The 23,893-nt window shown below is 38.6% G+C and overlaps 2 protein-coding genes and 1 pseudogene across 11 annotated transcripts in view; all 3 read right to left on the bottom strand.

Moving 5' to 3' along the window:
* Positions 1-942: 942 nt before the first annotated feature.
* MTERF2 (mitochondrial transcription termination factor 2) lies at positions 943-10,274 on the bottom strand. Of its 8 annotated transcripts, XM_047865865.1 has the most exons (4): positions 9,807-10,274; positions 8,591-8,704; positions 7,814-7,910; positions 943-2,412 (listed from the first exon to the last, which is right to left on the bottom strand). In XM_047865865.1, the coding sequence occupies exon 4, from the start codon at positions 2,365-2,367 to the stop codon at positions 1,198-1,200; it is 1,170 nt and encodes a 389-aa protein (XP_047721821.1). In that variant the 5' UTR covers positions 2,368-2,412; positions 7,814-7,910; positions 8,591-8,704; positions 9,807-10,274; the 3' UTR covers positions 943-1,197. The 8 variants fall into 8 exon arrangements, with proteins under 8 accessions (XP_047721821.1, XP_047721822.1, XP_047721823.1 ...); XM_047865866.1 differs by lacking the exon at positions 8,591-8,704; XM_047865867.1 differs by lacking the exon at positions 8,591-8,704 and having other exon boundaries at positions 7,814-7,920.
* Positions 10,275-13,347: 3,073 nt separating this feature from the next.
* Positions 13,348-23,893, bottom strand: part of CRY1 (cryptochrome circadian regulator 1) — a 96,578-nt gene continuing 86,032 nt past the window's right edge. For 2 of the 3 annotated variants that reach the window (XM_047865856.1, XM_047865858.1), the window contains 6 exons: positions 22,229-22,380; positions 21,794-21,996; positions 21,592-21,687; positions 15,119-15,190; positions 14,939-15,042; positions 13,348-13,992 (listed from right to left, as the gene is read on the bottom strand). In XM_047865856.1, coding sequence (XP_047721812.1) covers positions 14,939-15,042; positions 15,119-15,190; positions 21,592-21,687; positions 21,794-21,996; positions 22,229-22,380 — 627 coding nt within the window. In that variant the 3' untranslated portion in view covers positions 13,348-13,992. Of the gene's footprint in view, positions 14,017-14,938; positions 15,043-15,118; positions 15,191-21,591; positions 21,688-21,793; positions 21,997-22,228; positions 22,381-23,893 lie in introns of all 3 variants that reach the window. The other variant, XM_047865857.1, reaches the window with a different exon arrangement.
* Positions 18,096-18,227, bottom strand: LOC125171484 (uncharacterized; annotated as a pseudogene).

Here is a 23,893-nt window from a genome sequence, read left to right on the forward strand (position 1 = left end):
AAGGAACCAAACAGATTTGGATGGTAAGGGTTACTTGCATTTGCTGAATGAATAAAAACATGGCCTGTATTTTTTATAGGTTTTTCATTACTTAAGGCCATGCACACATAGCACATAGATGTTTGAATGTCAGAGTCAACAGTTTGGTTGTCTATTTGTTACAGAGTTCAAGCTCCACAGATGAACGTGAGCCAGTCTTTATCTGGGTAATGTATATCTTGGAACAAGATTTAGAAAGAGAAACTTGGAATACTAACTAAAATCAGTACCAACCGTCACACACTTTCCCTTTCAAAGAGCCAGACCTGGATTTTCAGAGTTTTCTAAAAAGTTGCTTACTTCAAATGTATGTAAGTTAGATCATTTCACATTTAAGGAATTTTACAATTTTCATAAAAATCCCTAAATTTGTTGTTAGCACTCCTTTGGCATGTCAGGTAAGGGCATGACTTTTCTCATGCCAACTCCTAAGCAATCCTTTTACTGTTCATAGGTTTGAACAGAAGTCAGATCATAGTACATCTGGGCCCTGTCGCTTGGCAGGCAGGCTGCTCTAAGCTTATTTCCTTGTCTGTAAAACGGGGAAAGTAATGCACGTAAGAGTTCTCTGAGATGGTCAGTTTTAAGCTCACCACACAAATAAGCTCTATTCTTTTTGGATGAGAAATACTTTGTTCTCAAAGGCACTTGCTTATCCCAACCAAGAGATGAAATCAGCTTGCTCTTAAAAAAAAAAATGTATTAGAAGTTTGCTTATTGTTTCACTTAACACTAATCTATAGAAATCAGACCACATTAGAGTGATGTTTCAGAGCTGGTGGTGAGGAAGAAGACAGAGTCTGTGTTCCAGATGAAATGTGCTATTTAAATAAAAATATATCCATACTTTGAATTAAGGGAGTGTACTTGTCAGTATCTTAGAAATGATTCACTCGCAAAGTATCACTCTGATGTGCCATTTACTAGTATAGGAGTTTTTGAAATAGCTCAAAGTCAAAATTACCAACTTTATTTAAAATAAATGCAGTTTATATCTTAAAATATAGCAAATGAGTCAGAGATTATCTACTCAGATGTAACTTAAGACAACTCAGAAGCTAAGCAGTTTCTTAAAAATTACTAGTGCCTACAAACTGACGCCAGTCCCTGCTACTCAGCTTCACTCTGCAATGCTAGAAAGCAGCCGCAGTCTGCAAGTTACTCTTCAATGTTTAATGGTGCCACAGGGTTAAACAATGGCCTTCCTTTTTTGGCCTGAATTTTGCTGAAGTTAGCCTCAAATTCTTTTTTTGTTCCACTTAGATTTACCAGATGTCCATCCTTTATTCTATAGCCTAAGGAATTCAGTTTCTTTATCCTGTACTGTACTATCTGCGGTGTTAATTCAAGAACCATTGGCGTCTCTTTTATCTGAGCTATGGAAATTCCTTCTTTCAATAATCCCTGAATTCTCTCTTCCAAAACTGGAACAGAATAATATAAAATGGCAGGACATTTCAAAACTAATTGCTTCAGGTCATGATCTGTGCATTTAAAAACATTTTTAGAGAAGGAAATGCTGTTCTGTATACTTCTGGGGCAAAGGTGAAAAAGAAATCCTTTGAGTTTGGAGAGAAGCTGGAGAATATCAAAGTTTGTGAAACCTTGCTCCTGGAGAAATTCTAGTGTTTCCTTTATAGCTGCAGAAGAATTCAGCAAAATAAATGGGTTTTGGCTTAATAATTTCAGTAACCAAACTTTCACGTTGGCCTCGGAGCCACCTAAATTTAGGTAACTCTCTTGGAGAATACTTATCATTTGCTTATTTTTCTCAATAGGATTATGAAAAATATTAGATGCAGTTGTCAAAAACCGGCTAATGACCACATTTTTGAGTCCCAACTCTTGAAAGAACTGAATGTTCAGCTTCTGAGTTTCCTGGTCTGTAACAGTAAAGAAAGATTCTGGAAACTGTTCTATTAACTTGACTAACTCTTGCTCATTTTTGCAGACCAACTGCCAGAGTTCTCTCTGGGTGTTAACAGCCGTTGGACTGCAGACAATTGCTTCTGGGCAGCGTTCCAAAATACTGGCTACAGCGGTTTCATTAGCACCTAGTTGTTGTAAAACATTTGCGATTTCTTCAACATAGGTTTCATCCTCAAAAAGTACCCATCCTTTTAGTCTACGAATTTTCCTGATGTCGACTGAAAATTTATAGAGCTTTTCCACTGTTCTTTTATTTTCTTTGTTTGACTGATGATCATTTGTATAGGTGAAGCACGCTAGAAAGGGTCTGTATTTTGGAGCCGATAGCATCTTTCTGAAAGAACACAGCCTGCAGGGCTGGGATCTTATCAGCAACTTCCACAACATGCCTGCAACCATTGGCTAATTGCCACCGTCCTGGGACTCAGAAGGTACTTATTGCACCTGTAAGAAAGAAAATGCAGGTTTTAACATATGGAGCACAAATTTGGGCTGTCAGTAGTAAGCACAGAAATAACATGGATGTAAATTAGACAGGAAAACTGAATTTTGCCAAAGTTGGCTTCAAACTTTTTGTGGAATATTATATATATCCTCTTATGTATAAAGTAACTAACATACCTCATCACAACTTAGACATCTTCTACACTATAAACATTGTGTGAGCTTTGCCACAACCTATGAAGTAGTTTCCATTTTACAGACCAGTAGTAAGGCCACAAACAGTTCAAAGATTCAAAGACCTCAAATGTCATTCTGATACAAATTCCCTTTTCTACAACTCGTTATGTTTTTCTTTAGGAGACATATTTTACTAATACACACACACACACACACACACACACACACACACTTTTGGTTTTTTTTTTTTAACATTTTACATTTTCAAGTTTATGTTTAGCTGAAGCAAATACTTACGGGGGGGGGGGAGTCATCTCTAATTTTATATTTTAGAGTAAATACTTTTGCTAAATAATTATTACCCAAAGTCATTTTATTGAAAATAATAAGTGTAAGCTTGTTTCGTCAGAATTATGTGAAAATCCTTTTCATAAACCTAAAATTAAGGTAAATCTTAGCTAGGCAAAATGAGAAATGCTGTGACTGCCCCAGTGGAGCAGTGGGCAGTCACACTAAGTGGAACGGGGTCCATACTTGCACAATAGTCTAACCAGCTGCCCCCACTTGACAGCTTTACGTACCTAGAGATGGCTACACTGTGCTTCCTGCATTATCGACTTCCGTGCTATTTTCTTGTTATTCTCTGGTAATTAAAACATCCCTAGTTTACTGTTTGAACTTTCAGCACGTGGGAGTGGTTAAGTGTCACATCCCTGGCATAAAAGCATGTAGTGCTGAACTATTTAGCTAGTTAACAGCCTTCCTTATTATTTGTAGGTTTGAAGGAAAGTTGAAAAAAGCCATAATCCAATCCCGGATAGTTGTGAAACTATTTAATAATGCCATTGCCACATATGCCAAAGACTTTTCACTTTCAAGCCTGTCCCAACTAATGCAAATAAATCACTATTCTCTAAGGAAAAATAACAAGTAACAATGTTCTCATTTTGGTTTACCATTTGTAATAATAGCTCATTGTTAGTGTCCATGGTGTCTAAAATAACTGTAGGCGTAGTTTCTGTTTTACTTCGAGTGGTTCAACCAGTTTTGTTTTTTTTTAATGTAATTCCTAATACTAGTTTCCTTTAGATGATTCCTAAAGAGCCAAGATATAAATATTAGGCTATTTTATAAAATTTCTAAGAGGACCATGGATTTTAACAGGAAGGAAGAGGGAGATACTGCATAATAATGGGCACATGGAGCCCCACACTCCACAATCTTGGGCCTCACATCTGTACCACATGCTGGAAGGAGCATGGACTCCGTGGTCAAGATGCCCATGTTCAGTCCTGGTTCTAATTTATGGGGTCATCTTGGGAAAGTTACTTAGCCTCAGATTAAGAATGTAAACAAGTAGTGACTAGAACAGTGTCTCACAGTAAATGTTCAATACTACTACAATATAGTAAATGTACTACTACTCCTCAGGATCATCTGTAAAATGGAGACAACTTTAACTTGACATAAACTTTACAGGAATACCGTGAGGGTTCAAATGCATGTCCAGGACTATGCACAAAGCCTGGTACATAGTAAGTACTCAATAAATAGTAGCCATTACCAGGAAATAGCTGGAGCTAAAATTCTTGTAGTAATAGGAGTTTAAATTGTATTTTAGACAGAAGTACATTATTTACAAAGAGTAAGTGAAAATTGTGAAAACTATTTTAAATGCCTCGGTCGTCCCAAGTGACAGTTTATAAAAGCAATACGTTCTCACTTCAGAGGATCTGCCCAACTCTGAAAAGAATAAGGAAGTGCAAAAAGTCACAACTCTACCACCTATAGACAACTGTTCATATCTGACATACATGTCTGGTTTTTTTTTTCTGATTCTTGCACCCTTTATTATAATTTTTAACTACATACAAGCAAGGTTACCTGGTATATGAGAATTAGGGTGTAAGCTCAGCCTACAATTTGAAATTGTGAAGACTCAGAATTTTTCTTGAAAATGTCTTAAACCGGCACCACATTAAATACCAACATAATGTCTTCTAGGGAAGTCCAGTCCAGCAAGGGGTTCCTCAAGCACTGGAGCAGATCCCAGTGTTTGGCTAAGCACCAGATGAAATAGTTGGCTTAGTGTGGGGGTCACATTACACAAAATGACAGACTAAACACTCGCACCACATTGACCACAGCAAGATGCTCCTGCCCAACGAGGCTGAGGGTAAAGCAGGCCGTCTCACATTTCCTGCTTACTCCAGGGTGAACTATCGTGTGCTCAGGTGGGTTGTCTCATAATTTAAGCTGCCTGTCTTGCTCTTTCTTTCTCTCTGATGAGCAAACACAGTTGACGAAGAAAAGTGAAAAGCACAAATGTTGTGAATCCTCTGTAATTAACACACATTTATATATACACAGTTTATTTATTCTATTTTTTAATCCACTCTAAGTATCTAAACTTGGCATCAAAAACACTCTAAACATTTAAAATGAGCACATGACATATGGGATAGATATAATTTTGTGATTCATTCCGTAACATCAAGTATGCTATTATTTTCTTTTAGAATGAATTCCTAGGAATGGAATTATTGAAGAGGAGTATGTGAACATTTGAAAAGCTAGGTTGTTACTTTATAATCCAGAACAAATGTCAGATGACCTTGTCACAAGCAGTATGACCGATTTTCTCATTAGTTTTAATTATATTTTGTAAAAAATGAACACAACACTAATTTAACTGTTTTCTTGTATTAATGAGGCAGAGCTTAATGAATTATTTTGACCATCTATTTCCTTTAGTGAATTAGCTATTCCTGCCTTAAAAAAATTTTTTTTTTTTTAATGTTTGTTTCTTTTTGAAAGAGAGAGAGAGAGAGAGACACAGACACAGAATCTGAAACAGGCTCCAGGCTCTGAGCTGTCAGCACAGAGCCGGACATGGGGGCTTGAACTGGTGAACTGAGAAATCATGACCGAAGCCAAAGTTGGACCCTTACCTGACTGACTCACCCAGGTGCCCCTATTCCAGCCTTTTTAAATAGCAATCTTTCTGCTTTTTAAAAATTGACTTAGATAAACTCTTCATATATTAAAAAAATAATCCTCTTGTTTTTGGAAAGATTTTCTCCAGTTCACTTTTAGTTGTTGAAGGTACATTCCAGCATACCAAAATGGTTACTTTTTTTTTTTTTATTGTGCTAAGATATAAATTTTTCTCATTTAACCTTTTAAAAAAATTTATTTACTTATTTGTTCAGAGAGAAAGTCAGAGTGTGCGCAAGCAGGGAAGGAGCAAAGGAAGAGAGAGAGAGAATCCACAGGCTTGATGCTCAGCATGGAGCTCGACGCAGGGCTCGATCCCATGACCCTGGAATCATTACCTGAACCAAAATCAAGAGTCGGACACTCAACGGACAGAGTCACCCAGGCACCCCCCATTCTTACCATTTTTAAGTATACAATTTTCAGTGGCATGAAGTAAATCCACAATGTTGTACAACCACTACCATGATTTCCAGAACTTTCTCATCACCCCAAACACAAACTCTATTCCCATAAAACAGTGATTCCCCACTCCTTCCTCCTCTCAGCCCCCTTGTAACTTCTATTCTACTTTTGGTCTCTAGGAATTTGCCTATCCTTGGTACTTCATATTAGTGGAGTCTTACAATATTTGTCCCATTGCATCTGGCTTGTGTCACTTAGCATAATGTCTTCAAGGTTCATACATAATATAGCATGTGTCAGAACAAAGTGGTTAATTTTAAGTGGTCGCAGGGTCATGGAAGTTTCCCTTGATGATTCCTACTGCTTTATGCACTACATGATGACAAAAATTCACCCATACGTCCTTCTATATTTTTGTTTGATTTAAAAAAGCTCCTTTGGGGCACCTGGGTGGCGTAGTCGGTTAAGCGTCCGACTTCAGCCAGGTCACAATCTCGCGGTCCGTGAGTTCGAGCCCCGCGTCAGGCTCTGGGCTGATGGCTCAGAGCCTGGAGCCTGTTTCCATTTCTGTGTCTCCCTCTCTCTCTGCCCCTCGCCCGTTCATGCTCTGTCTCTCTCTGTCCAAAAAATAAATAAACGTTGAAAAAAAAATTTTTTTAAAAAAGCTCCTTTAATTCACTTGAAATTTCTGTTATGAGCGGCAAGTCTAAACAGATTATCAACAGTTTGGCTATCTCCAAGCACTGTTTTTGAACAGTCCTTTCCTTCCCCATGATTTGTGAGGCCTCCTTTACTATACATTAAATGTAGCTTTGGGGCGCCTGGGTGGCTCAGTTGGTTAAGCATCCAACTCTTGCTTTTGGCTCAAATCATGATCTCACAGTTTAGGAGACCGAGTCCCAAGTTGGGCTCTGCACTGACAGTGTGGAGCCTGCTTGGGACCCTCTCTCTTCCTCTCTCTGTCCCTCCCCAGTTCATGCTCTCTCTCCCCAAATAAATAAGCACGAAAAAAAAAAAAATGCAGCTTTTCATTCTACCTAGCTTCCATCCTCAATTCCCTATTATTTTGCAATTCCCTGAATAAGCCAGGAGGCTAATTTCTTTGCTGCATACTTGGCCCCCTCTGCCAGACCATTCTAAAACAATCTCTGGGGCAATTCACTCTTGCACATCCCCCACCAAGGATGTCAAATCTCCTCAGCTTGGACCTCTAGCTTCCCTCAACCCCTATTCTACTCTCAACCAATGCTCTTGCCTCTAATCTGTGCAAAGAAAGGAGAGCAACTCATCACACCAAAATTAAATCTTCTGGTATCTCCCCTCCGCTACAAGTATACTCTTCAGTATCCAGGGTAATCCCTGCCCTGTACTGATCCCAACCTGTCCGGCCTGAGACATCCAGACCCTTTCTTCCTTCTAAAATCACTCTTTCAGTTGTCCTCCTCTCTGGGGCTCCCACCTTTCAATTCAAAGTCTCTTCTCACTGCCACTCCACCTAAAACCCTATTTTCTCTTACTCTCAGTTAATTCTCACAGATCTTTCTTTTCTCTCCATTTCCTCCCCTCCTCCCTACATAGATCCCAAATAAAGACAATTTCCATGTGATTAGAGCCAATGAGCACTTTTAGTTCCTCTCTCTTTTGACCTCTGCAGCTTTCAGCAGAGTTGACCACTTTCTCCATGAAATATTCTCTCACCTGATTTCCAGGACTCCCCATCCTCCCAGTTCTCCCCCTTCCTTCCTCCACTCTGACTTCCCTTTATCTGTCTCCTTTGCAGGCCCATCTTCAAGACTTGATTTAGACCCTCTCCCCTTCTTACCTTACAGTTTCTCCTTAGAGATCCTGTTTTCATCCAGGGCTTCAGTTAATCACTTGAGCTTCTCTCCAACTTCTCAAAATGTGATCTTGTCATGTCCCTGCAATAAACTTTTCAGTGGCACTTTAGGATAAAGACATAAAACAAAATAAAAATGCCTTATACCATGGCCTAAAAGGCCTCTCTGTCTGGTCTCTGTCACCACCTGAATCTGTGCCTGCACCTTCCCCAACCACCCCCAAACCCGGCCAAAAAAAAAAAAAAAAAAAAATCCACCAGTTCTTTTCAGTCTCTGGTGCTCTACATGTTCACACCACAGGGTCTTTGAAGACTGAGAGCTGTTCCCCATGCCCAAAGTACCCCTGTCTAACCCCTAGGTCTGTCACTTTCTTAGACCTCCTTGACTTTCATAAACAGATGAAGCCTCCTGCCCTCATTATAGGCTCTCACAGCACCAAGGACTGGTCGGTCCTTGGTGCCACCTGTCATTGTTGCAGCTGTTCATTCTGTCACCCTCCATGAGGGCAGAGACTGGTCATCACCACGTTCCAATGAATTGCTTCCCTACACTTCACTAGACTGGCATTTGCTGACTCTAAGAGGCTGGGCAGGTGGACCTTTGTGTGTGCTCTTCCACAGCACCCTGCTCTTGACCCTAACTCCTCTAAGTTCTCCACCCATTCAACCAGTTTTTTTCTTTTTCTCTTTTTTTTAAGCTCATGCTGTGTTGTTAGACATTACACTAGACACTAGCTCTTCTGCTAAAATGTTTCTTCATACCTTGGGATCACAAACAGCACTGGAGAACCTGGTGAGAGCCACAGACTCTCTGCAAGCACTGGGAGGGCAAGGTCTGTGTGCCGTTCTGCTCTGTCTCTCGCACCCAGCAAAGAACTTGGTCCACAGGGGAACAAAATCAGTATTTGTTAACTGAAACTAAATGAACAAACCAAGTTGGTGAGGCATCCTAATGTGGTGGCTAAAACTGTGATCTGTATGGGCTTAACTCCTGGTCATTAGTTGTGCTGTGACTTAAGGAAGTCATGTCACCTTTCTGAGCCTCCGTGGGGAGTGTCAGGAAAACGGGGACCCTACATCCTGGGTGACTGTGAAGACTAAATTGGGCTAATACCATAAACTACTTACAGAGTATTCAGAAAATTTATTAAGTTATCACAACCACCCATTTTTTTTTTTAACGTTTATTTTTGAGAGACAGAGACAGAGACAGACAGAGCATGAGTGGGGCAGGGGTAGACAGAGAGGGAGACACAGAATGCGAAGCAGGCTCCAGGCTCCGAGCTGTCAGCACAGAGCCCGATGCGGGACTCGAACTCATGAACTATGAGATCATGACCTGAGCCAAAGTCGGACGCTCAACCGACTGAGCCACCCAGGCGCCCCAACAACCCATTTTAAAGATGAAGAAACAGATGCAGGTAAAGTAACTTGCCCAGGGTTGCTCAGCTAACAAAGGGCAGGCCTTGGATTTAAACCCAACAACTTGGTTCTAGGGTACAGCTCTTTCCCTGTGCCCTACACAGTAATAATGCTCTTAGCAAATGTGTGTTAAGTCACAATGTGGGCTATTCTGAAGCATTTCTGAGGAGTGAAATGCACAATTTTCATCCTTAACAGTCCCCTCTACAACACCAGTAATTTCAATTAAGTTCTACCTTTATAACATGTATGATCTGCTGACAGTTTCAAATTAACCCCAGTGTTTATAGGTAAAAACGAGGACCGAAGGAAAAGACTCTCGGGCAATAATCCACAGCCACACATCCATCTCGTGGGGCCCGCGCGTTTCCAGAGAAACTTCTGACCTACGGCGCTGAGGCATCCACCCTCGCCAGGCAGACAGAGTTGGGCGACTGAACAGGAGACTGGTTTCGCCGTGCGCGGCCCAAGGTCCCCAGCCCCTGGCCCCCGCCAGTCGGCCCCTGCGATGCTGGTGGTGCTCACCCCCAGGGGCGGAGAAGGCATTGGGACTCACCTGTCCGCTCCGTTGAAGACACAGTCGGTCCCGGGTCTCTGGCTCCGTCCTTCCTCCCTCCCCCCCGCGAAGGTTTCCCTTGGTGGGCCGTCTTCCCCAGGCCTGGGAACAGGATCAAGGTCCCGAGACCAGGGTCCCAAGAAGCCGGCGAATTTCCCTCAGGAGTGCCACCCAGGCCACCAGCCCCTCTACCCACAGCCAATCACGAAGCAGGAGACCTGAGAGCCCCCCCACCCCCGCCAGACGTGAGCTCGCAGACGTATGTCCCCGGAGTCCCAACGCAACCAATCAGGGCGCAGGACACAAGTTACGTGACCCTACGCAAAGCGGGGCTGCGCGGAGGAGGCCTGCCAGCGTGGGAATCAGCTTTCCTGGGAACAGAGCCAGGAGCCAGCAATTACTGTGGCTGTTTTCACACCCTTTCCTTACCAGCATTTAGGAAACGGGAGTTCCGGTCGTTTTGTCCCTTGAGGAATGTCACCAGCCCATAAGAAAAAATGTAGAATTCAGAAGCCGCTGTGTCTTTAAGCAATAGCCATTTAGAATTACCAAAATAATTCCATAGGAAAGAACTAATTTATAAAAGAAATGTAGTCAAAACAAAACAACCCCCAAACCTCTTTGGAACATATCTAGTCTCCCTGCTACCCCCCTCCCACCCGCCCCCAGTAGTCAGCGACTGTCTGATTCGTCTTTAAAAGCCTCTCTCCTGCTGCTTTCACCTGAACACTTGTTTTTTCCGACAAACTGTCCAGTTCCATTCTAATTATTACCTGTGATGCTCACCTTATAAACTAATTTCTCCTTAAAGCCAGTCTCAGTGTCCATCCCATTTATTCTCACATTTATCTATCAATCAACAAATATTTATGGTATGCCTATTAAGTGCCAAGCATGTGAAACCGCAATGAGAAGACACCGGTGGACAAGACAAAGGGGGTTTTAAAAGTACATTCCCTGTCCTGATGGAGTTTACATGTAGGACAGTGGAGGACAAAGACATTAACAACCGATAACATGATTAATCCCAAGTACAGTTAAATATTTCCAAAGACAGGGTGCCCCCACCCTGCCTAGTTGTCCTATGCTCCTGTGTAGAGCTGGAGTCAGGAAAGCTGTGATTTTCCCAGGCTGGAGGTCTGTGCACACTGTGCACAGTTCTAACAGCCTAAACTCACATCACTGTAATTCTTCCAGACTGCCCTCTCGCCTCGTGAACTCCTTGTGGATACTTAAGAATTTATTTTCCTATGAACAATATTTGGCACATGATAGGAACTCAGAAAATGCTAATTTGAGTCCACCCTTAATATTCACTTTGTGCTCAACAGGCTTTTTGAGAGGGACCAACATCTGCACCTTAAATTACACAGACTAGCAACAAGAATCCTAGCTCCTTCTCTCAGGATCATCTTTGGTCTCCAGGACATTCTAGAATTAAATGAGTAGCTAATGCATATGATGAGGTCAGGGAGTGATTGTCCAGTAACCTTTCTTCCCCTGAGTTACCCTTAAATAAAAAAGCCTATTACTCATGGCTTTATTGAACACTTTTTCCTGCGATATAAGGATTTGGGGTCCGGACCAAACAAAATATTTCACTGCATTTAGGAAAAGGAATTGGAGTAGGTTACAGAGAAGAGAAGGAAGTCAAGGAATGTAGTAAACTCAAGCGCCTTACAACTGCATGCTGCAGTCACTGCTCAGGAGGGAGGGAGCAGATATGTACACTAGGGAGCTGGCAGCTTAGCTTGTACCAGGGTTCCACAGACTTGTGTAAGAAATGGTAATACCTATTACCCTGTGCATTGTAATCAAAACTTGAAACTGACCAAGTCAGCTCTGTCAACTGTAATAATAACTAAATGCTACCTGAAGTTTTTTCCATTCCAAATATTTAGTGAATTTCTAGGACAATACAACCAGGGGGGAAAAAAACAACAACACTTGGATGGAGAGACGGAGGAAAGAAGCCAGTATAATGCATATTACACACATACAAAAATTACAAACATGTTTGAAATTGTGGGGAGATCCTAAAGTTTCTAGTACTTAAGAGATGCATTAGAAATAATACTGTTACTGGTCTTTTATATCCCAAGTTACTAATTTATTTCAAGTGAATGTAAAAACAAAGACTTTATGTAGGTTCTTTCAAAAGCTTGGTTTCCTCAACTCATTTTTTCCAAGATGCTAGAACAGAACACGTTTGGTAATAAGATTTCAAGATATAATTTCTTGAATGAATAAAAGGCCTTAAATCCCTCAGCCACAAGCAGGATTTTCAGAACACTAGCTCCTCTAGTTACGGGAAACCACTGCATTCAAACATCTACTCAACTGGAACACACCGACTGCTACCTGTCTTTCCCTTTCAGTGATTCTTTTTATTTATAATTCAAACCAAACTGAAAAACCTTTGCAAAAAACCCCCTAAAAACCAAATAGCCCTATGTTTAAAACAAAATATCAATGCCTATGCTGAAACAATGTTCTTTTACTAAAATATTTATTCTCATTAAAACGGAATCTTTTATTCCCCTGGATGGTGATGGTAAATCCTAGGTCTATGAATTGCTCGGTACTGTACAGTACAATCCGGTCTAAAGAGTAGCTTGTTATATACAAGTATCATGAAAAACAGCGAAAATATCACTCCTTATTAACAGTGGTGAAAGAAGATAAGGCATACTTTTTTCTTTTCTCAGTAATGGACCTTATCAATTAGTATTAATCCACTATCTAGGATACTTTTTAAAATGCTCATCATATAAAAATGTTACTGTTTCTGGATTTTGGATTCAAATGACTCTTACTTTACTTTTTGATACAATTATCTCACTGAACATCTATCACAACTGAAGACTGGGAAAATAAAAAAATAAAAGATTGGAATTCCAAAAGACAAAAACTTGCCTACAAGAGACAGGAATGGGATAATAATAGTAATGAAAATAATGATGGCTACCCAGAGCTAGAGCATACAGCTAAGCAGACTGTGCCCTACACAATCCAGGGAGCTACACAGCACGGCAGCCCTGCAGCTAACACTTAAGTGAGCTCCCTACCGCGTGCCAGGCACTGTCACGAGCATTTCATATGTAGTATGACGGAGATACTACTCTCCCCTCCATTTCAAAGACAAAAAAGAAGGCACAGAAGGTTAATAACTTGCTCAAGATCTCAAAGCTAATGAGTTGCAGATCCTGGCCTTTGACTCCAGAGCCCACATTATTAATTGTAGTGACTAACTCATAGTTACAAGCCCCATTACCTGAAAAAAATCTCTTTGGTTTTAAATCCTTCTTGCAGATACCTATTTTTGAAAGTACAAAGTATTTGGAAGATAGTAATCTTATCTGGAATAATTTTGAAAAATACTATTTTACTACATATTGGAAGTTGTTCCTTCATTCAGAATGGCTACATGCGGTTTATAGACTCTCTAATTTGTAATCACATCTCATATAACAATGCTCTCCCACTTAACTAAAACAAAAACTTAAAGAAGAAAAAAACAACCACCACCAAGTACACAAGATTCCATATATGCATATACTTTAATAACAAAGTCACTTAGCTGTAAATGAACAAAGGGAGACAAGGAGAACTTAACACATGATACTTCCACAGATTTGCGTCAAAACAGGCATACATGAAGCTTTAAAACATATTGTCTGTGTTAACAGAGGCTGTAACTACCAATTGTGATGGCACATATTTTCTAAAACATTATTATCAAAGAGTGTAAAGTTAGATCAAACAATGATGTCAAGAAAATTTTGTCCTAAAATTTTAACAAAGTCTTTTAAGAAAGTCTAAAAACCTCCTATCTTCCCACATTGACACTCAAAACATTAATTTTTATATCAGGATATCAGTTTGCCACTTTAACTTTTACCATACATGAAAAATTATCAAAAATATATTGATGGGTCTATACTAATTGTGACTATTTCTATTTACATTAAGCAAATTTTTTATCAAGTTCTTTATATACAAATTACCATTCATCCTACGTGAAATTCATTAAAAAGTTTAAAACTACAGAAATGTCATTAGAAACAATGCATTTCAAAATGTAACTGCTTTCCATCAATGAAGGACATTTTAAAATAATTTAACTGAAAAAAGTATTGAACTCCCCACCAATTTCAGCTGCAACAGTATTCTTCCTGAATGTTTTCTGTGATTTAAGGGGAAAAAGAAACTGGGTAAAGTTTGATTTCAAGGAATTAAATGATAAAAAAATTGATGAGTGTTTATTGATCTTCAAGAAAGTTACAATCTAAATTAGGCTGGCACTAAGAAAACAGCAATATTTAAAATGTTTTATTATTGCTGTCCATATATATATATATATTATTACTGAAGTATAAATGACATACAATATATTAGTTTCCAGTGCACATCAATCACATTGATTCAACAATTATATACGTTACTCAATTATATACTTACTGTAAGTATACTTAGCAATAATTTTTTAAAAAGCACACAGTTTAAGATAACTGAAGAAACAAAAGTCTTTAAAAACTGGCAAATGCACTGTATAGATATTTTTCATGTAAATTTAACTGATAAAATAATATGCCACATCCAATTCAACTGAATATAGCCATGGCTTTTTGGATAACTCTAAAAAAGGGCCAGTTTTTTTTAAAAAATTAAACTATTCCCTGAAAGAATTTAGATTTCAGAAGTATCACAATACATAAAAGAAACTTATAACATTTAAGAGGCAAAGATGCGGGGAAAAGTTCATAAAGGGATTATATTAATACTACTACAATAAAAAGTCACTTTGGTTGTTTTAGACTCATGGTCATATAGTAAGAAAATGAAAAAAATGTCTTTTTCTGAGAAAAAAACTTGAGCACAACATCATAAGTTTTTCAAATTTAAAGATCATCAATTAAGATGATCACTTTCAAAACTGAGTGAAGTACTCTGTCCAGTACAGATGCACTTCTCTTGTCTAATAATTAAATGGTTTTGTAACAATTACTGAAAAGTTAATGCCTCAGTTTCTCTAGTTTGAAAAAAGAGATTAGTTCTATTTTGGAAACTGTCTTAATTTATGTTGATTACACACTCCACTAAAGCAAGAAATAAGGCTTTAAAATATTTACCTAATTAACACTCTGTCGCTGGACCTTAGGACCAATACTCTGTGTATCCTCTTCCTGACTAGGACGTTTCCCACCACTGAGACCAGTGCCCATGGAGCTTCTTCCTACATATTTTAAAAAAATGTATGTTTACGATAGAAAAGGTAAAAAGAACAGTATGCTCAAATGCTTCATTCTTACCTTGCTTTAGTAAGTGAGTTTGCTGACTGTCTCCATGAGTATAATGTAAAATACCACTCCCCTGAGAGCAACCTGTTAGTATTTAAAACACAGTAAAATTATTTAAATTCTAAGTTGTATGTATTAAGACTACAAATCCAATTTTTAGTAACTGTATTAGGGCATTTATGCTTTTTCAGACTAAACCCCAATCCTTCATATGAACCAAAAACCATATGCTCAAATCAGGAAAACTTAAACTTAGGGTCATAGAAATGTTGACTTTTGGCTCAAAGGCAAAATCACTAATAATCATTTTCTAAAAAACATTTATTTACTGCATGACAACGAGACACTTGATCATAGAAGGAAAATATAGGGCAACAGTGAGATATATATATATATATCCTTCTTTCACCTCTTGTGCCTCTATTCCACATTCTCCACTCAGAGCCTGTCCAAAACATATGCCCTTGGAGATAAGTGAATAAGGGCCTGCCAGATGAGAATTTAACAATTCAAATCACACAAGAATTCAGAAACAACATGGCAGTTACCTAGCAACTGTATCAACCCTTCTAAAAAGAACCAGTGTCACAGGAGAATAGGTTGGCCCAGGAAATAGGTTCTAGAGAAACATTTTTGTCAGTGTGTCTAGATAATGGACAAATATGAACATTCTAGCCCCTACAGAGAGGTTACCTTGGTCTGAGCAAGATAATCTACTATTTTTTATTATAGTTTCATGCTCATCAACTTCCTCTGGATAAAGAATTCAGCTTTTCAAAGTACTCAAAATTGGGAAAGTGGATCAGGGATGAAGTCTATCATTGGAAAGGGATACCTCCACCATAAATAATGAACTAGTGTTCCTTGATATTTTAAGTCACATGATTTTTATTTTTTCGTTTAAATTTTAGTTAATATACAGTGCAATATTGGTTTCAGGAGGAGAATTCAGTGACTCATCACTTACATACAACACCCAGTGCTCATCACAACAAGCGCCCTGATTTTTAAACTTCTAGTGTGCCCTTCACAGAATGGTCACCTCTCATTAAATTAAAAACCCTCAGTTCTTGGGACTTGTAAGGCTGTTAAGGCTGAAGGTCAGACTCTGGACTATGGCAAATTTACCACTGAATGGTGCTACTCCTGGTTTTACCATTGGTAGGGCTTCCCCTAATAGTGATACTTGTCGCCTTGCATTATTGTACAAGATTTATTTAAAAAAAAATTTTTTTTAATGTTTATTCTCGAGACAGAGACAGAGACAGAGTGTGAGTGGCGGAGGGGCAGAGAGAGAGGGAGACACAGAACCCAAAGCAGGCTCCAGGCTCTGAGCTGTCAGTATCAGTGCCTGATGCAGGGCTTGAACTCACAAACTGTGAGGTCATGACCTGAGCTGAAGTTGGACACTTAACTGACTGAGCCACCCAGGTGCCCCAGTACAAGATTTATTTAAAACTTCACGTAACACTGGCACAAAAACAGACACACAGACCAATGGAATAGAATAGAAACCCCAGAACTAGACCCACAAATGTATGGCCAACTCATCTTTGACAAAGCAGGAAAGAACATCCAATGGAAAAAAGACAGCCTCTTTAACAAATGGTGCTGGGAGAACTGGACAGCAACATGAAGAAGGTTGAAAGTAGACCACTTTCTCACACCATTCACAAAAATAAACTCAAAATGGATAAAGGACCTAAATGTGAGACAGGAAACCATCAAAACCTTAGAGGAGAAAGCAGGAAAAGACCTCTCTGACCTCAGCCATAGCAATTTCTTACTTGACACATCCCCAAAGGCAAGGGAATTAAAAGCAAAAGTGAATTACTGGGACCTTATGAAAATAAAAAGCTTCTGCACAGCAAAGGAAACAACCAACAAAACTAAAAGGCAACCAACCGAATGGGAAAAGATTATTTGCAAATGACATATCGGACAAAGGGCTAGGATCCAAAATCTATAAAGAGCTCACCAAACTCCACACCCGAAAAACAAATAACCCAGTGAAGAAATGGGCAGAAAACATGAATAGACACTTCTCTAAAGAAGACATCCGGATGGCCAACAGGCACATGAAAAGATGTTCAGCGTCGCTCCTTATCAGGGAAATACAAATCAAAACCACACTCAGGTATCACCTCACGCCAGTCAGAGTGGCCAAAATGAACAAATCAGGAGACTATAGATGCTGGAGAGGATGTGGAGAAACGGGAACCCTCTTGCACTGTTGGTGGGGATGCAAACTGGTGTAGCTGCTCTGGAAAGCAGTGTGGAGGTTCCTCAGAAAATTAAAAATAGACCTACCCTATGACCCAGCAATAGCACTGCTAGGAATTTATCCAAGGGATACAGGAGTACTGATGCATAGGGGCACTTGTACCCCAATGTTCATAGCAGCACTCTCAACAATAGCCAAATTATGGAAAGAGCCTAAATGTCCATCAACTGATGAATGGATAAAGAAATTGTGGTTTATATACACAATGGAGTACTACGTGGCAATGAGAAAAAATGAAATATGGCCTTTTGTAGCAACGTGGATGGAAATGGAGAGTGTGATGCTAAATGAAATAAGCCATACAAAGAAAGACAGATACAATATGGTTTCACTCTTATGTGGATCCTGAGAAACTTAACAGGAACCCATGGGGGAGGGGAAGGAAAAAAAAAAAAAAAGAGGTTAGAGTGGGAGAGAGCCAAAGCATAAGAGACTGTTAAAAACTGAGAACAAACTGAGGGTTGATGGGGGGTGGGAGGGAGGGGAGGGTGGGTGATGGGTATTGAGGAGGGCACCTTTTGGGATGAGCACTGGGTGTTGTATGGAAACCAATTTGTCAATAAATTTCATATATAAAAAATAAATAAATAAATAAATAAATAAATAAATAAATAAATAAATAAATAAAATGTGAAAATTCTGAACTAAAAAAAAAATAAATAAAATAAAACTTCATGTAACAACATGAATGGACTTAATTCCACTGAATTATACATTTAAAGTGGTTAAGTGCTAACCATTTATATGTGTGTGTGTATATATATATATATATATATATCATATAATTTACAATCAAGAAAACTTCACTTGATCTTAGCCAAAAGGCCGAGAAGCGACAGAATCAAGAAAGCTTCAACAAATAACTTTCAACTATCATATTTATTCATACTTTATACATTTGTTGCATGTTTGTTTATGCTAAAGGCTATAACAGGTACTAGGGATACAAATATTACTAAGACATGAGGTCTTGTCTTCAAAGCATTTACAGTCAAGTAGATGACAGATACATAAAATCACTAAGTACAAATAAGTGTTACTAGATTCTAGGAGGGAAGTTTTTATAGCACACAGTGGGGACACTGAAGAAGGAAAAGTCAATTTTACTGGAAGATTCACAGAGGTAGGCTAAATCACAGACTAGTCACCTCATTTTCTCAAGTTAATCAAATTCATTCTTCTTCCAGTTCTAAGATAATGAGAATAATCTCATAAACGAAATACTGAGTGAAACCAGCCAGGCCAAAAAAAAGAAGATTACAAACTATAGGATTCTATAAAGTGCAAAAATGGGCAAAAATTATAGTATTAGAAAGTGGGAGAGTGGCTACTTTTGAAGAGGAGGTGGTAAATTAATAAGTTCAATAAATACATTCAGAATTTCCTTAAGATGGCATTTTATTTCTTTAGAGAGCTAAATGATAAGCAGGCACTTAGACTCTTCCTGAGTCCCTAAATTGATGAATATCTCAACTGCCTATAACTTCCCCATAAAAAATGCAGTAAGTTATATTGTCACAAGAATAACAGTACAAGAGACAATGAGTAGAGCAAAGAGCTTTGCTGAATCAACTGGCTTATGACTAGCATAGCTGCTTATAAAAATCAGAAATCCCCACATTAACTGTATCTTCAGGGACATTACAGTGGTTAAATTTCAAATGCCAAGATTATATAAGATGACAAATCTTAGAATGAAAATAGCTTTAAACAAACACCCATGTTTCTTATTTCTAAAAATCCCATGTTTTCTGAGGGCAAAAAGTTTGTATGATCACAGTCCTCTTATGTTACACTATCAATAGCACCAAAAGGATTTTTCACTCATAAAATTCGAACTTAAAGACACTGCGGGGGGAAAAATCGCATAGAAAATGTATTCAAAGGAAACATACCAAAAATTTAATAATGACTGTTTCTAGTGGATGGAATTGTGGGTGATTTTTATTTGCTGTTTTCTATTTTTCTGAATTTCCCAAGTTCTCTACAGTGAATAGTTTTTTTAAGCAGTTTTGAGGTATAATTTACATACCATAAAATTCACCTGTTTTAAGTGTACAATTTAATAATTTTTAGTAAATTTACAGAGTTGTGTAATCATCAGCACAATCTAATCCAGTTTTAGGACATTTTCATGCCCATTTGCGTTCATTCTCATTCCTACCCCTAAACCTAAGATAACCATTAACTTAGTTTCTTTTAAAGGCATGCCTTTTCTGGACAGTTCATATAAATGGAATTGGGCAGTATGTGGTCTTTTGTGTCTGGATTCTTTAACTTAACATAGTATTTTTGAGGTTTATCCATAATGTAGCATGTACCAGCATTTTATTCCTTCTTATGAATTAATATTCCATTGCATGGATGTACATTTTGACTTATTATAAATGAAGCTATCGAAAACAGTCTTATGATTCCGTAAGTCTTCGTGTAGACATGTTTTCATTTCTTTTGGACAGACACTTAGGAATGGAGTTTCTGGGTTGTAAGTTAAATTTATGTTTAGCTTTTTCCAAAGTGGCTATAACATTTTACAGCCCATCTCTCAACAACGTTTGAGGGTTCCAGTCTCTACACATCCTTTACAGCACTTGTTACTGTCACTTCTTAGGCACTCTATTTTTTTAATGTTTATTTTTTTTTAAAAATTTTTAAGTTTATTTATTTACTTTGAGAGAGACAGAGACAGCACAAGTCGGGGAGGAACAGAGAGAGGGAGACAGAGAATCCCAAGCAGGCTCTGCACTGTCAGCTTGAAAACCAATGTGGGGCCTGAACCCACAAAACCTCAAAGATCATGACCTGAGCTGAAACCAAGAGTTGGATGCTTACCGACTGAGACACCCAGGTGCCCCAAATGTTTATTTATTTTTGAGAGAGAGACAGACAGAGTGTGAGTGGGGGAGGGGCAAAGAGAGAGGGAGACACAGAAACCAAAGCAGGCTTTAGGCTCTGAGCTGTCAGCATAGAGCCCGATGTGGGGCTCGAACTCACAAGCTGTGAGATAACGACCTGAGCTGAAGTCAGATGCTTAACTGACTGAGTCACCCAGGTGCCCCTGAACGGGTATTCTTAGTGGAAAAAAATTAAGTTAAAAATTAATAGGGTAGCTGGGTGGTTCAGTTGGTTAAGCATCCGACTCTTGATTTCGCCTCAGGTTGTGGTCCCAGGATTGTGGAATCGAGCCCCACATCGGGCTCTGCAATGAGCACGGAGCCTGCTTATGATTCTTTCTTTCTCCCTCTTTCTCTCTCTCTCTCTTTCTCCCCGCACCACCCCCCCACCTCCCCACCGCCTGCCTCTCTGCCCCACTTGGGCTCTCCCTCTCTCTAAATTAAAAAGAAAAGGAAAAACATTAAATTAAAAATTAAATAAAACCTAAACATATTACTATCGGAGGCACCTGGGTGGCTCAGTTGGTTAAGCATCTGACTTTGGCTCAGGTCATGATCTCATAGTTCGTGGGTTCAAGCCCATGTCAGGCTCTGTGCTGACAGCTCAGAGCCTGAAGCCTGCTTCAGATTCTGTGTCTCCCTCTCTCTCTGCCCCTCCCCTGCTCCCACTGTGTGTGTGTCTCTCTCTCTCTCAAAAATAAATAAGCATTAAAAAAAATTTTTTTTAATTATTATCATAATTAGATTATGCTTTGTTTTAAGAACAAAAATACTTCAATACATCTGTATATAAGTTACATAGCATATTGACCTTTGATATGCTTTGTGAGACACTATAAGATAAAAGCCTACAAACAGGATAAGTAGAGGGAAAAAATGGATATGCTTCAGAAGTATCTAATCCTTTCAAATGGAACAAAAACTGGAGGGAAGAATGCTTTAATAGCAAGTCAAATCCTCAGGATCTTTCCATAATCACTTGCTCCCATTTCCAGGTCCATAATGCTCTCTCCTTCATCTGCCTACCCAAATTGCTATCCACCCCACAATCTTCCAAGAAAACTTCTTGACCTAAATTCTACTATGTGTAAAGATGTTTTTCACCTCTAAAATGTCACTAATGAAATGAGGGTATACATGTGTGAGTGCATGTATATACACATGTATGTATGTGTACAAAGAACTTACTATACAAAGATAGATTACAAAAGATAGATTTTTTAAAAACGTAGTGAGGATTCAATAAATATGTATTGGATTATTAATCTCTCTATGTTACTAAGTGTAGAAAATTCCTTTTCACTTACTTCCACTGCTGCTACAACCTGGAATATTTTCTCCAGGAGAATATCCCATGAGGCCTCCATTCCCATTAGGATTAGAAGGCACTGATGCAAGAAGACCTAAAGGGAAAAAATTTCCTGTTAAGTTATGCTCAAGATCAAATTCAAGGATAGGTACACATAAACAACTGCCAAAGAAACAAACAAAAGGTAATTGCTGACATACCTAGTCCTCTATATCGTGAAAGCTGCTGATAAATCTGTTTCATCCTCTCAATATTCAAACGGCTTGCCTCAGCATGGTTCACCATCGGTTTAGGATAATTAACTCCTATCAAACATTTGGCTACCTTTTGGATACCTTCTGGTGCATTCCAGGGATCATAGATATATTTTGCAGGGAAACCTCTTAGGACAGGCAAATAACGCCTTTTGGGAGAAGGAAGAAAAACTATTAATAAAATGAACTATAAGCAAATTATAACTAATTATTAGCTATGAATGATCAAAATCAAGTTAATACCATTTAAATGATTTGTTTACCCATCTCCTCATTTCTGCTGCCCATGATAAGTGGGGAAAACCTTAAGTGTTGCTTAAACATAAAAATTTCTTCCTGGATTAGTTATTCCAAACTGAATAAAAATAACCCTTGATTTACCTGATATAGTCTCCATTGGGATCTGTTCTCCTACCAAAACCAACAGGGCAATAGCAGTGAAAAAACTGTTGGAAAAAGGAACTACAAGACAGCCACATCCAACTTCCAGCATTTATGCTCCAATCTGCATCAAGCAATAATTCTTCAAATACCTTCAGAAGTAACAGTAACCAATTAGTTTGTACACATATAATTCTCAAAGCAACCATTTTCCAGGTCTCTGTAGATCAAAAGTCAAGGAAAAGAAAATCTAGCACAGAACTATAAAATTAAACTTTCTAAAGTCAGCCTCTTTGTCAATGTTCTGTTCTGTAATGAGTTATTTCAGGGAAAGAAAAATATCAGTAATATAAGTGAATTTCTGAATAGAATTCACCTTTCTAATCTTTGCCGGTGGTATTGGGACCAGGGTAAAATACTCAAGTCAACGATTCAAATAAAAAATGAAAGAAAAAAGCAGCAAACATTTTCGAGAAAGCAAACATATTACCAAATAAATCACTAACAAAACTTTAGAAGCTTGGTACCACTGGCCTACATAGAGGGAGCACTCAAATATAAATGACCTTTATGGGAATGCAAGCTGGTGCAGCCACTCTGGAAAACAGTATGGAGGTTCCTCAAAAAATTAAAAATAGAACTATTTTACGACCCAGCAATTGCACTACTAGGTATTTATCCAAGGGATATAGGTATGCTGTTTTGAAGGGACAAATGCATACCAATGTTTATAGCACTATAAACAGTACTATCAACAATAGCCAAAGTATGGAAAGAGCCCAAATGTCCATTGATGGATGGATAGATAAAGAAGATGTGGTATATATAGACAATGGGGTATTGCTCGGCAATCAAAAAGAATGAAATCTTGCCATTTGCAACTTTGTGGATGGAATTAGAGGATTTTATGCTAATTGAAATTAGAGAAAGACAAACATCGTATGACTTCACTTATATGAGGACTTTAAGAGAAAAAAAAGATGAACATAAGGGAAAGGAAACAAAAAATAAATACAGGGAGGGGGACAAAACAGAAGAGACTCTTAAATATGGAGAACAAACAAAGGGTTGCTGGAGGGGTTGTGGAAGGCTGGATGGGCTAAATGGGTAAGGGGCATTAAGAAATCTACTCCTGAAATCATTGTTGCACTATATGCTAATTTGGATGTAAATTAAAAAAATAAAATAACAAAAATATATATATAAATGACCTTTAAAAATGCACTAGCATTATAGAGTTTAAATTTGGAATTCCTTGACCAAGTTAAAATGAATTTTTATAAATTCATTAAGTGTTTGCTGTAACATCTACCTCACGTACAACTTTGTACTAGGAAATATAGGAGACGCAAAAAAAAAAAAAAACACAAACAAAAAAAAAACCCAAAAAAAGGATCAGATGGGGCGCCTGGGTGGCTCAGTTGGTTGAGGGTCTGACTTTGGCTCAGATCATGATCTCATGGTTCGTGAGTTTGAGCCCTGCATCGGGCTCCATGGTGACAGCTCAGAGCCTGGAGCCTGCTTCAGATTCTGTGTCTCCCTCTCTCTGCTCCTCCCTGGCTTGCACCCTGACTCTCAAAAATAAACAAACATTAAAAAAAATTTTTTTTAATGGATCAGAAATGGTCCTTGGATAGGGGAAAGTTATGTTATAAACAGGAAGGT

This window comes from Prionailurus viverrinus, chromosome B4 (assembly GCF_022837055.1).
Source record: "Prionailurus viverrinus isolate Anna chromosome B4, UM_Priviv_1.0, whole genome shotgun sequence".
Taxonomy (NCBI): Eukaryota; Metazoa; Chordata; class Mammalia; order Carnivora; family Felidae; genus Prionailurus; species Prionailurus viverrinus.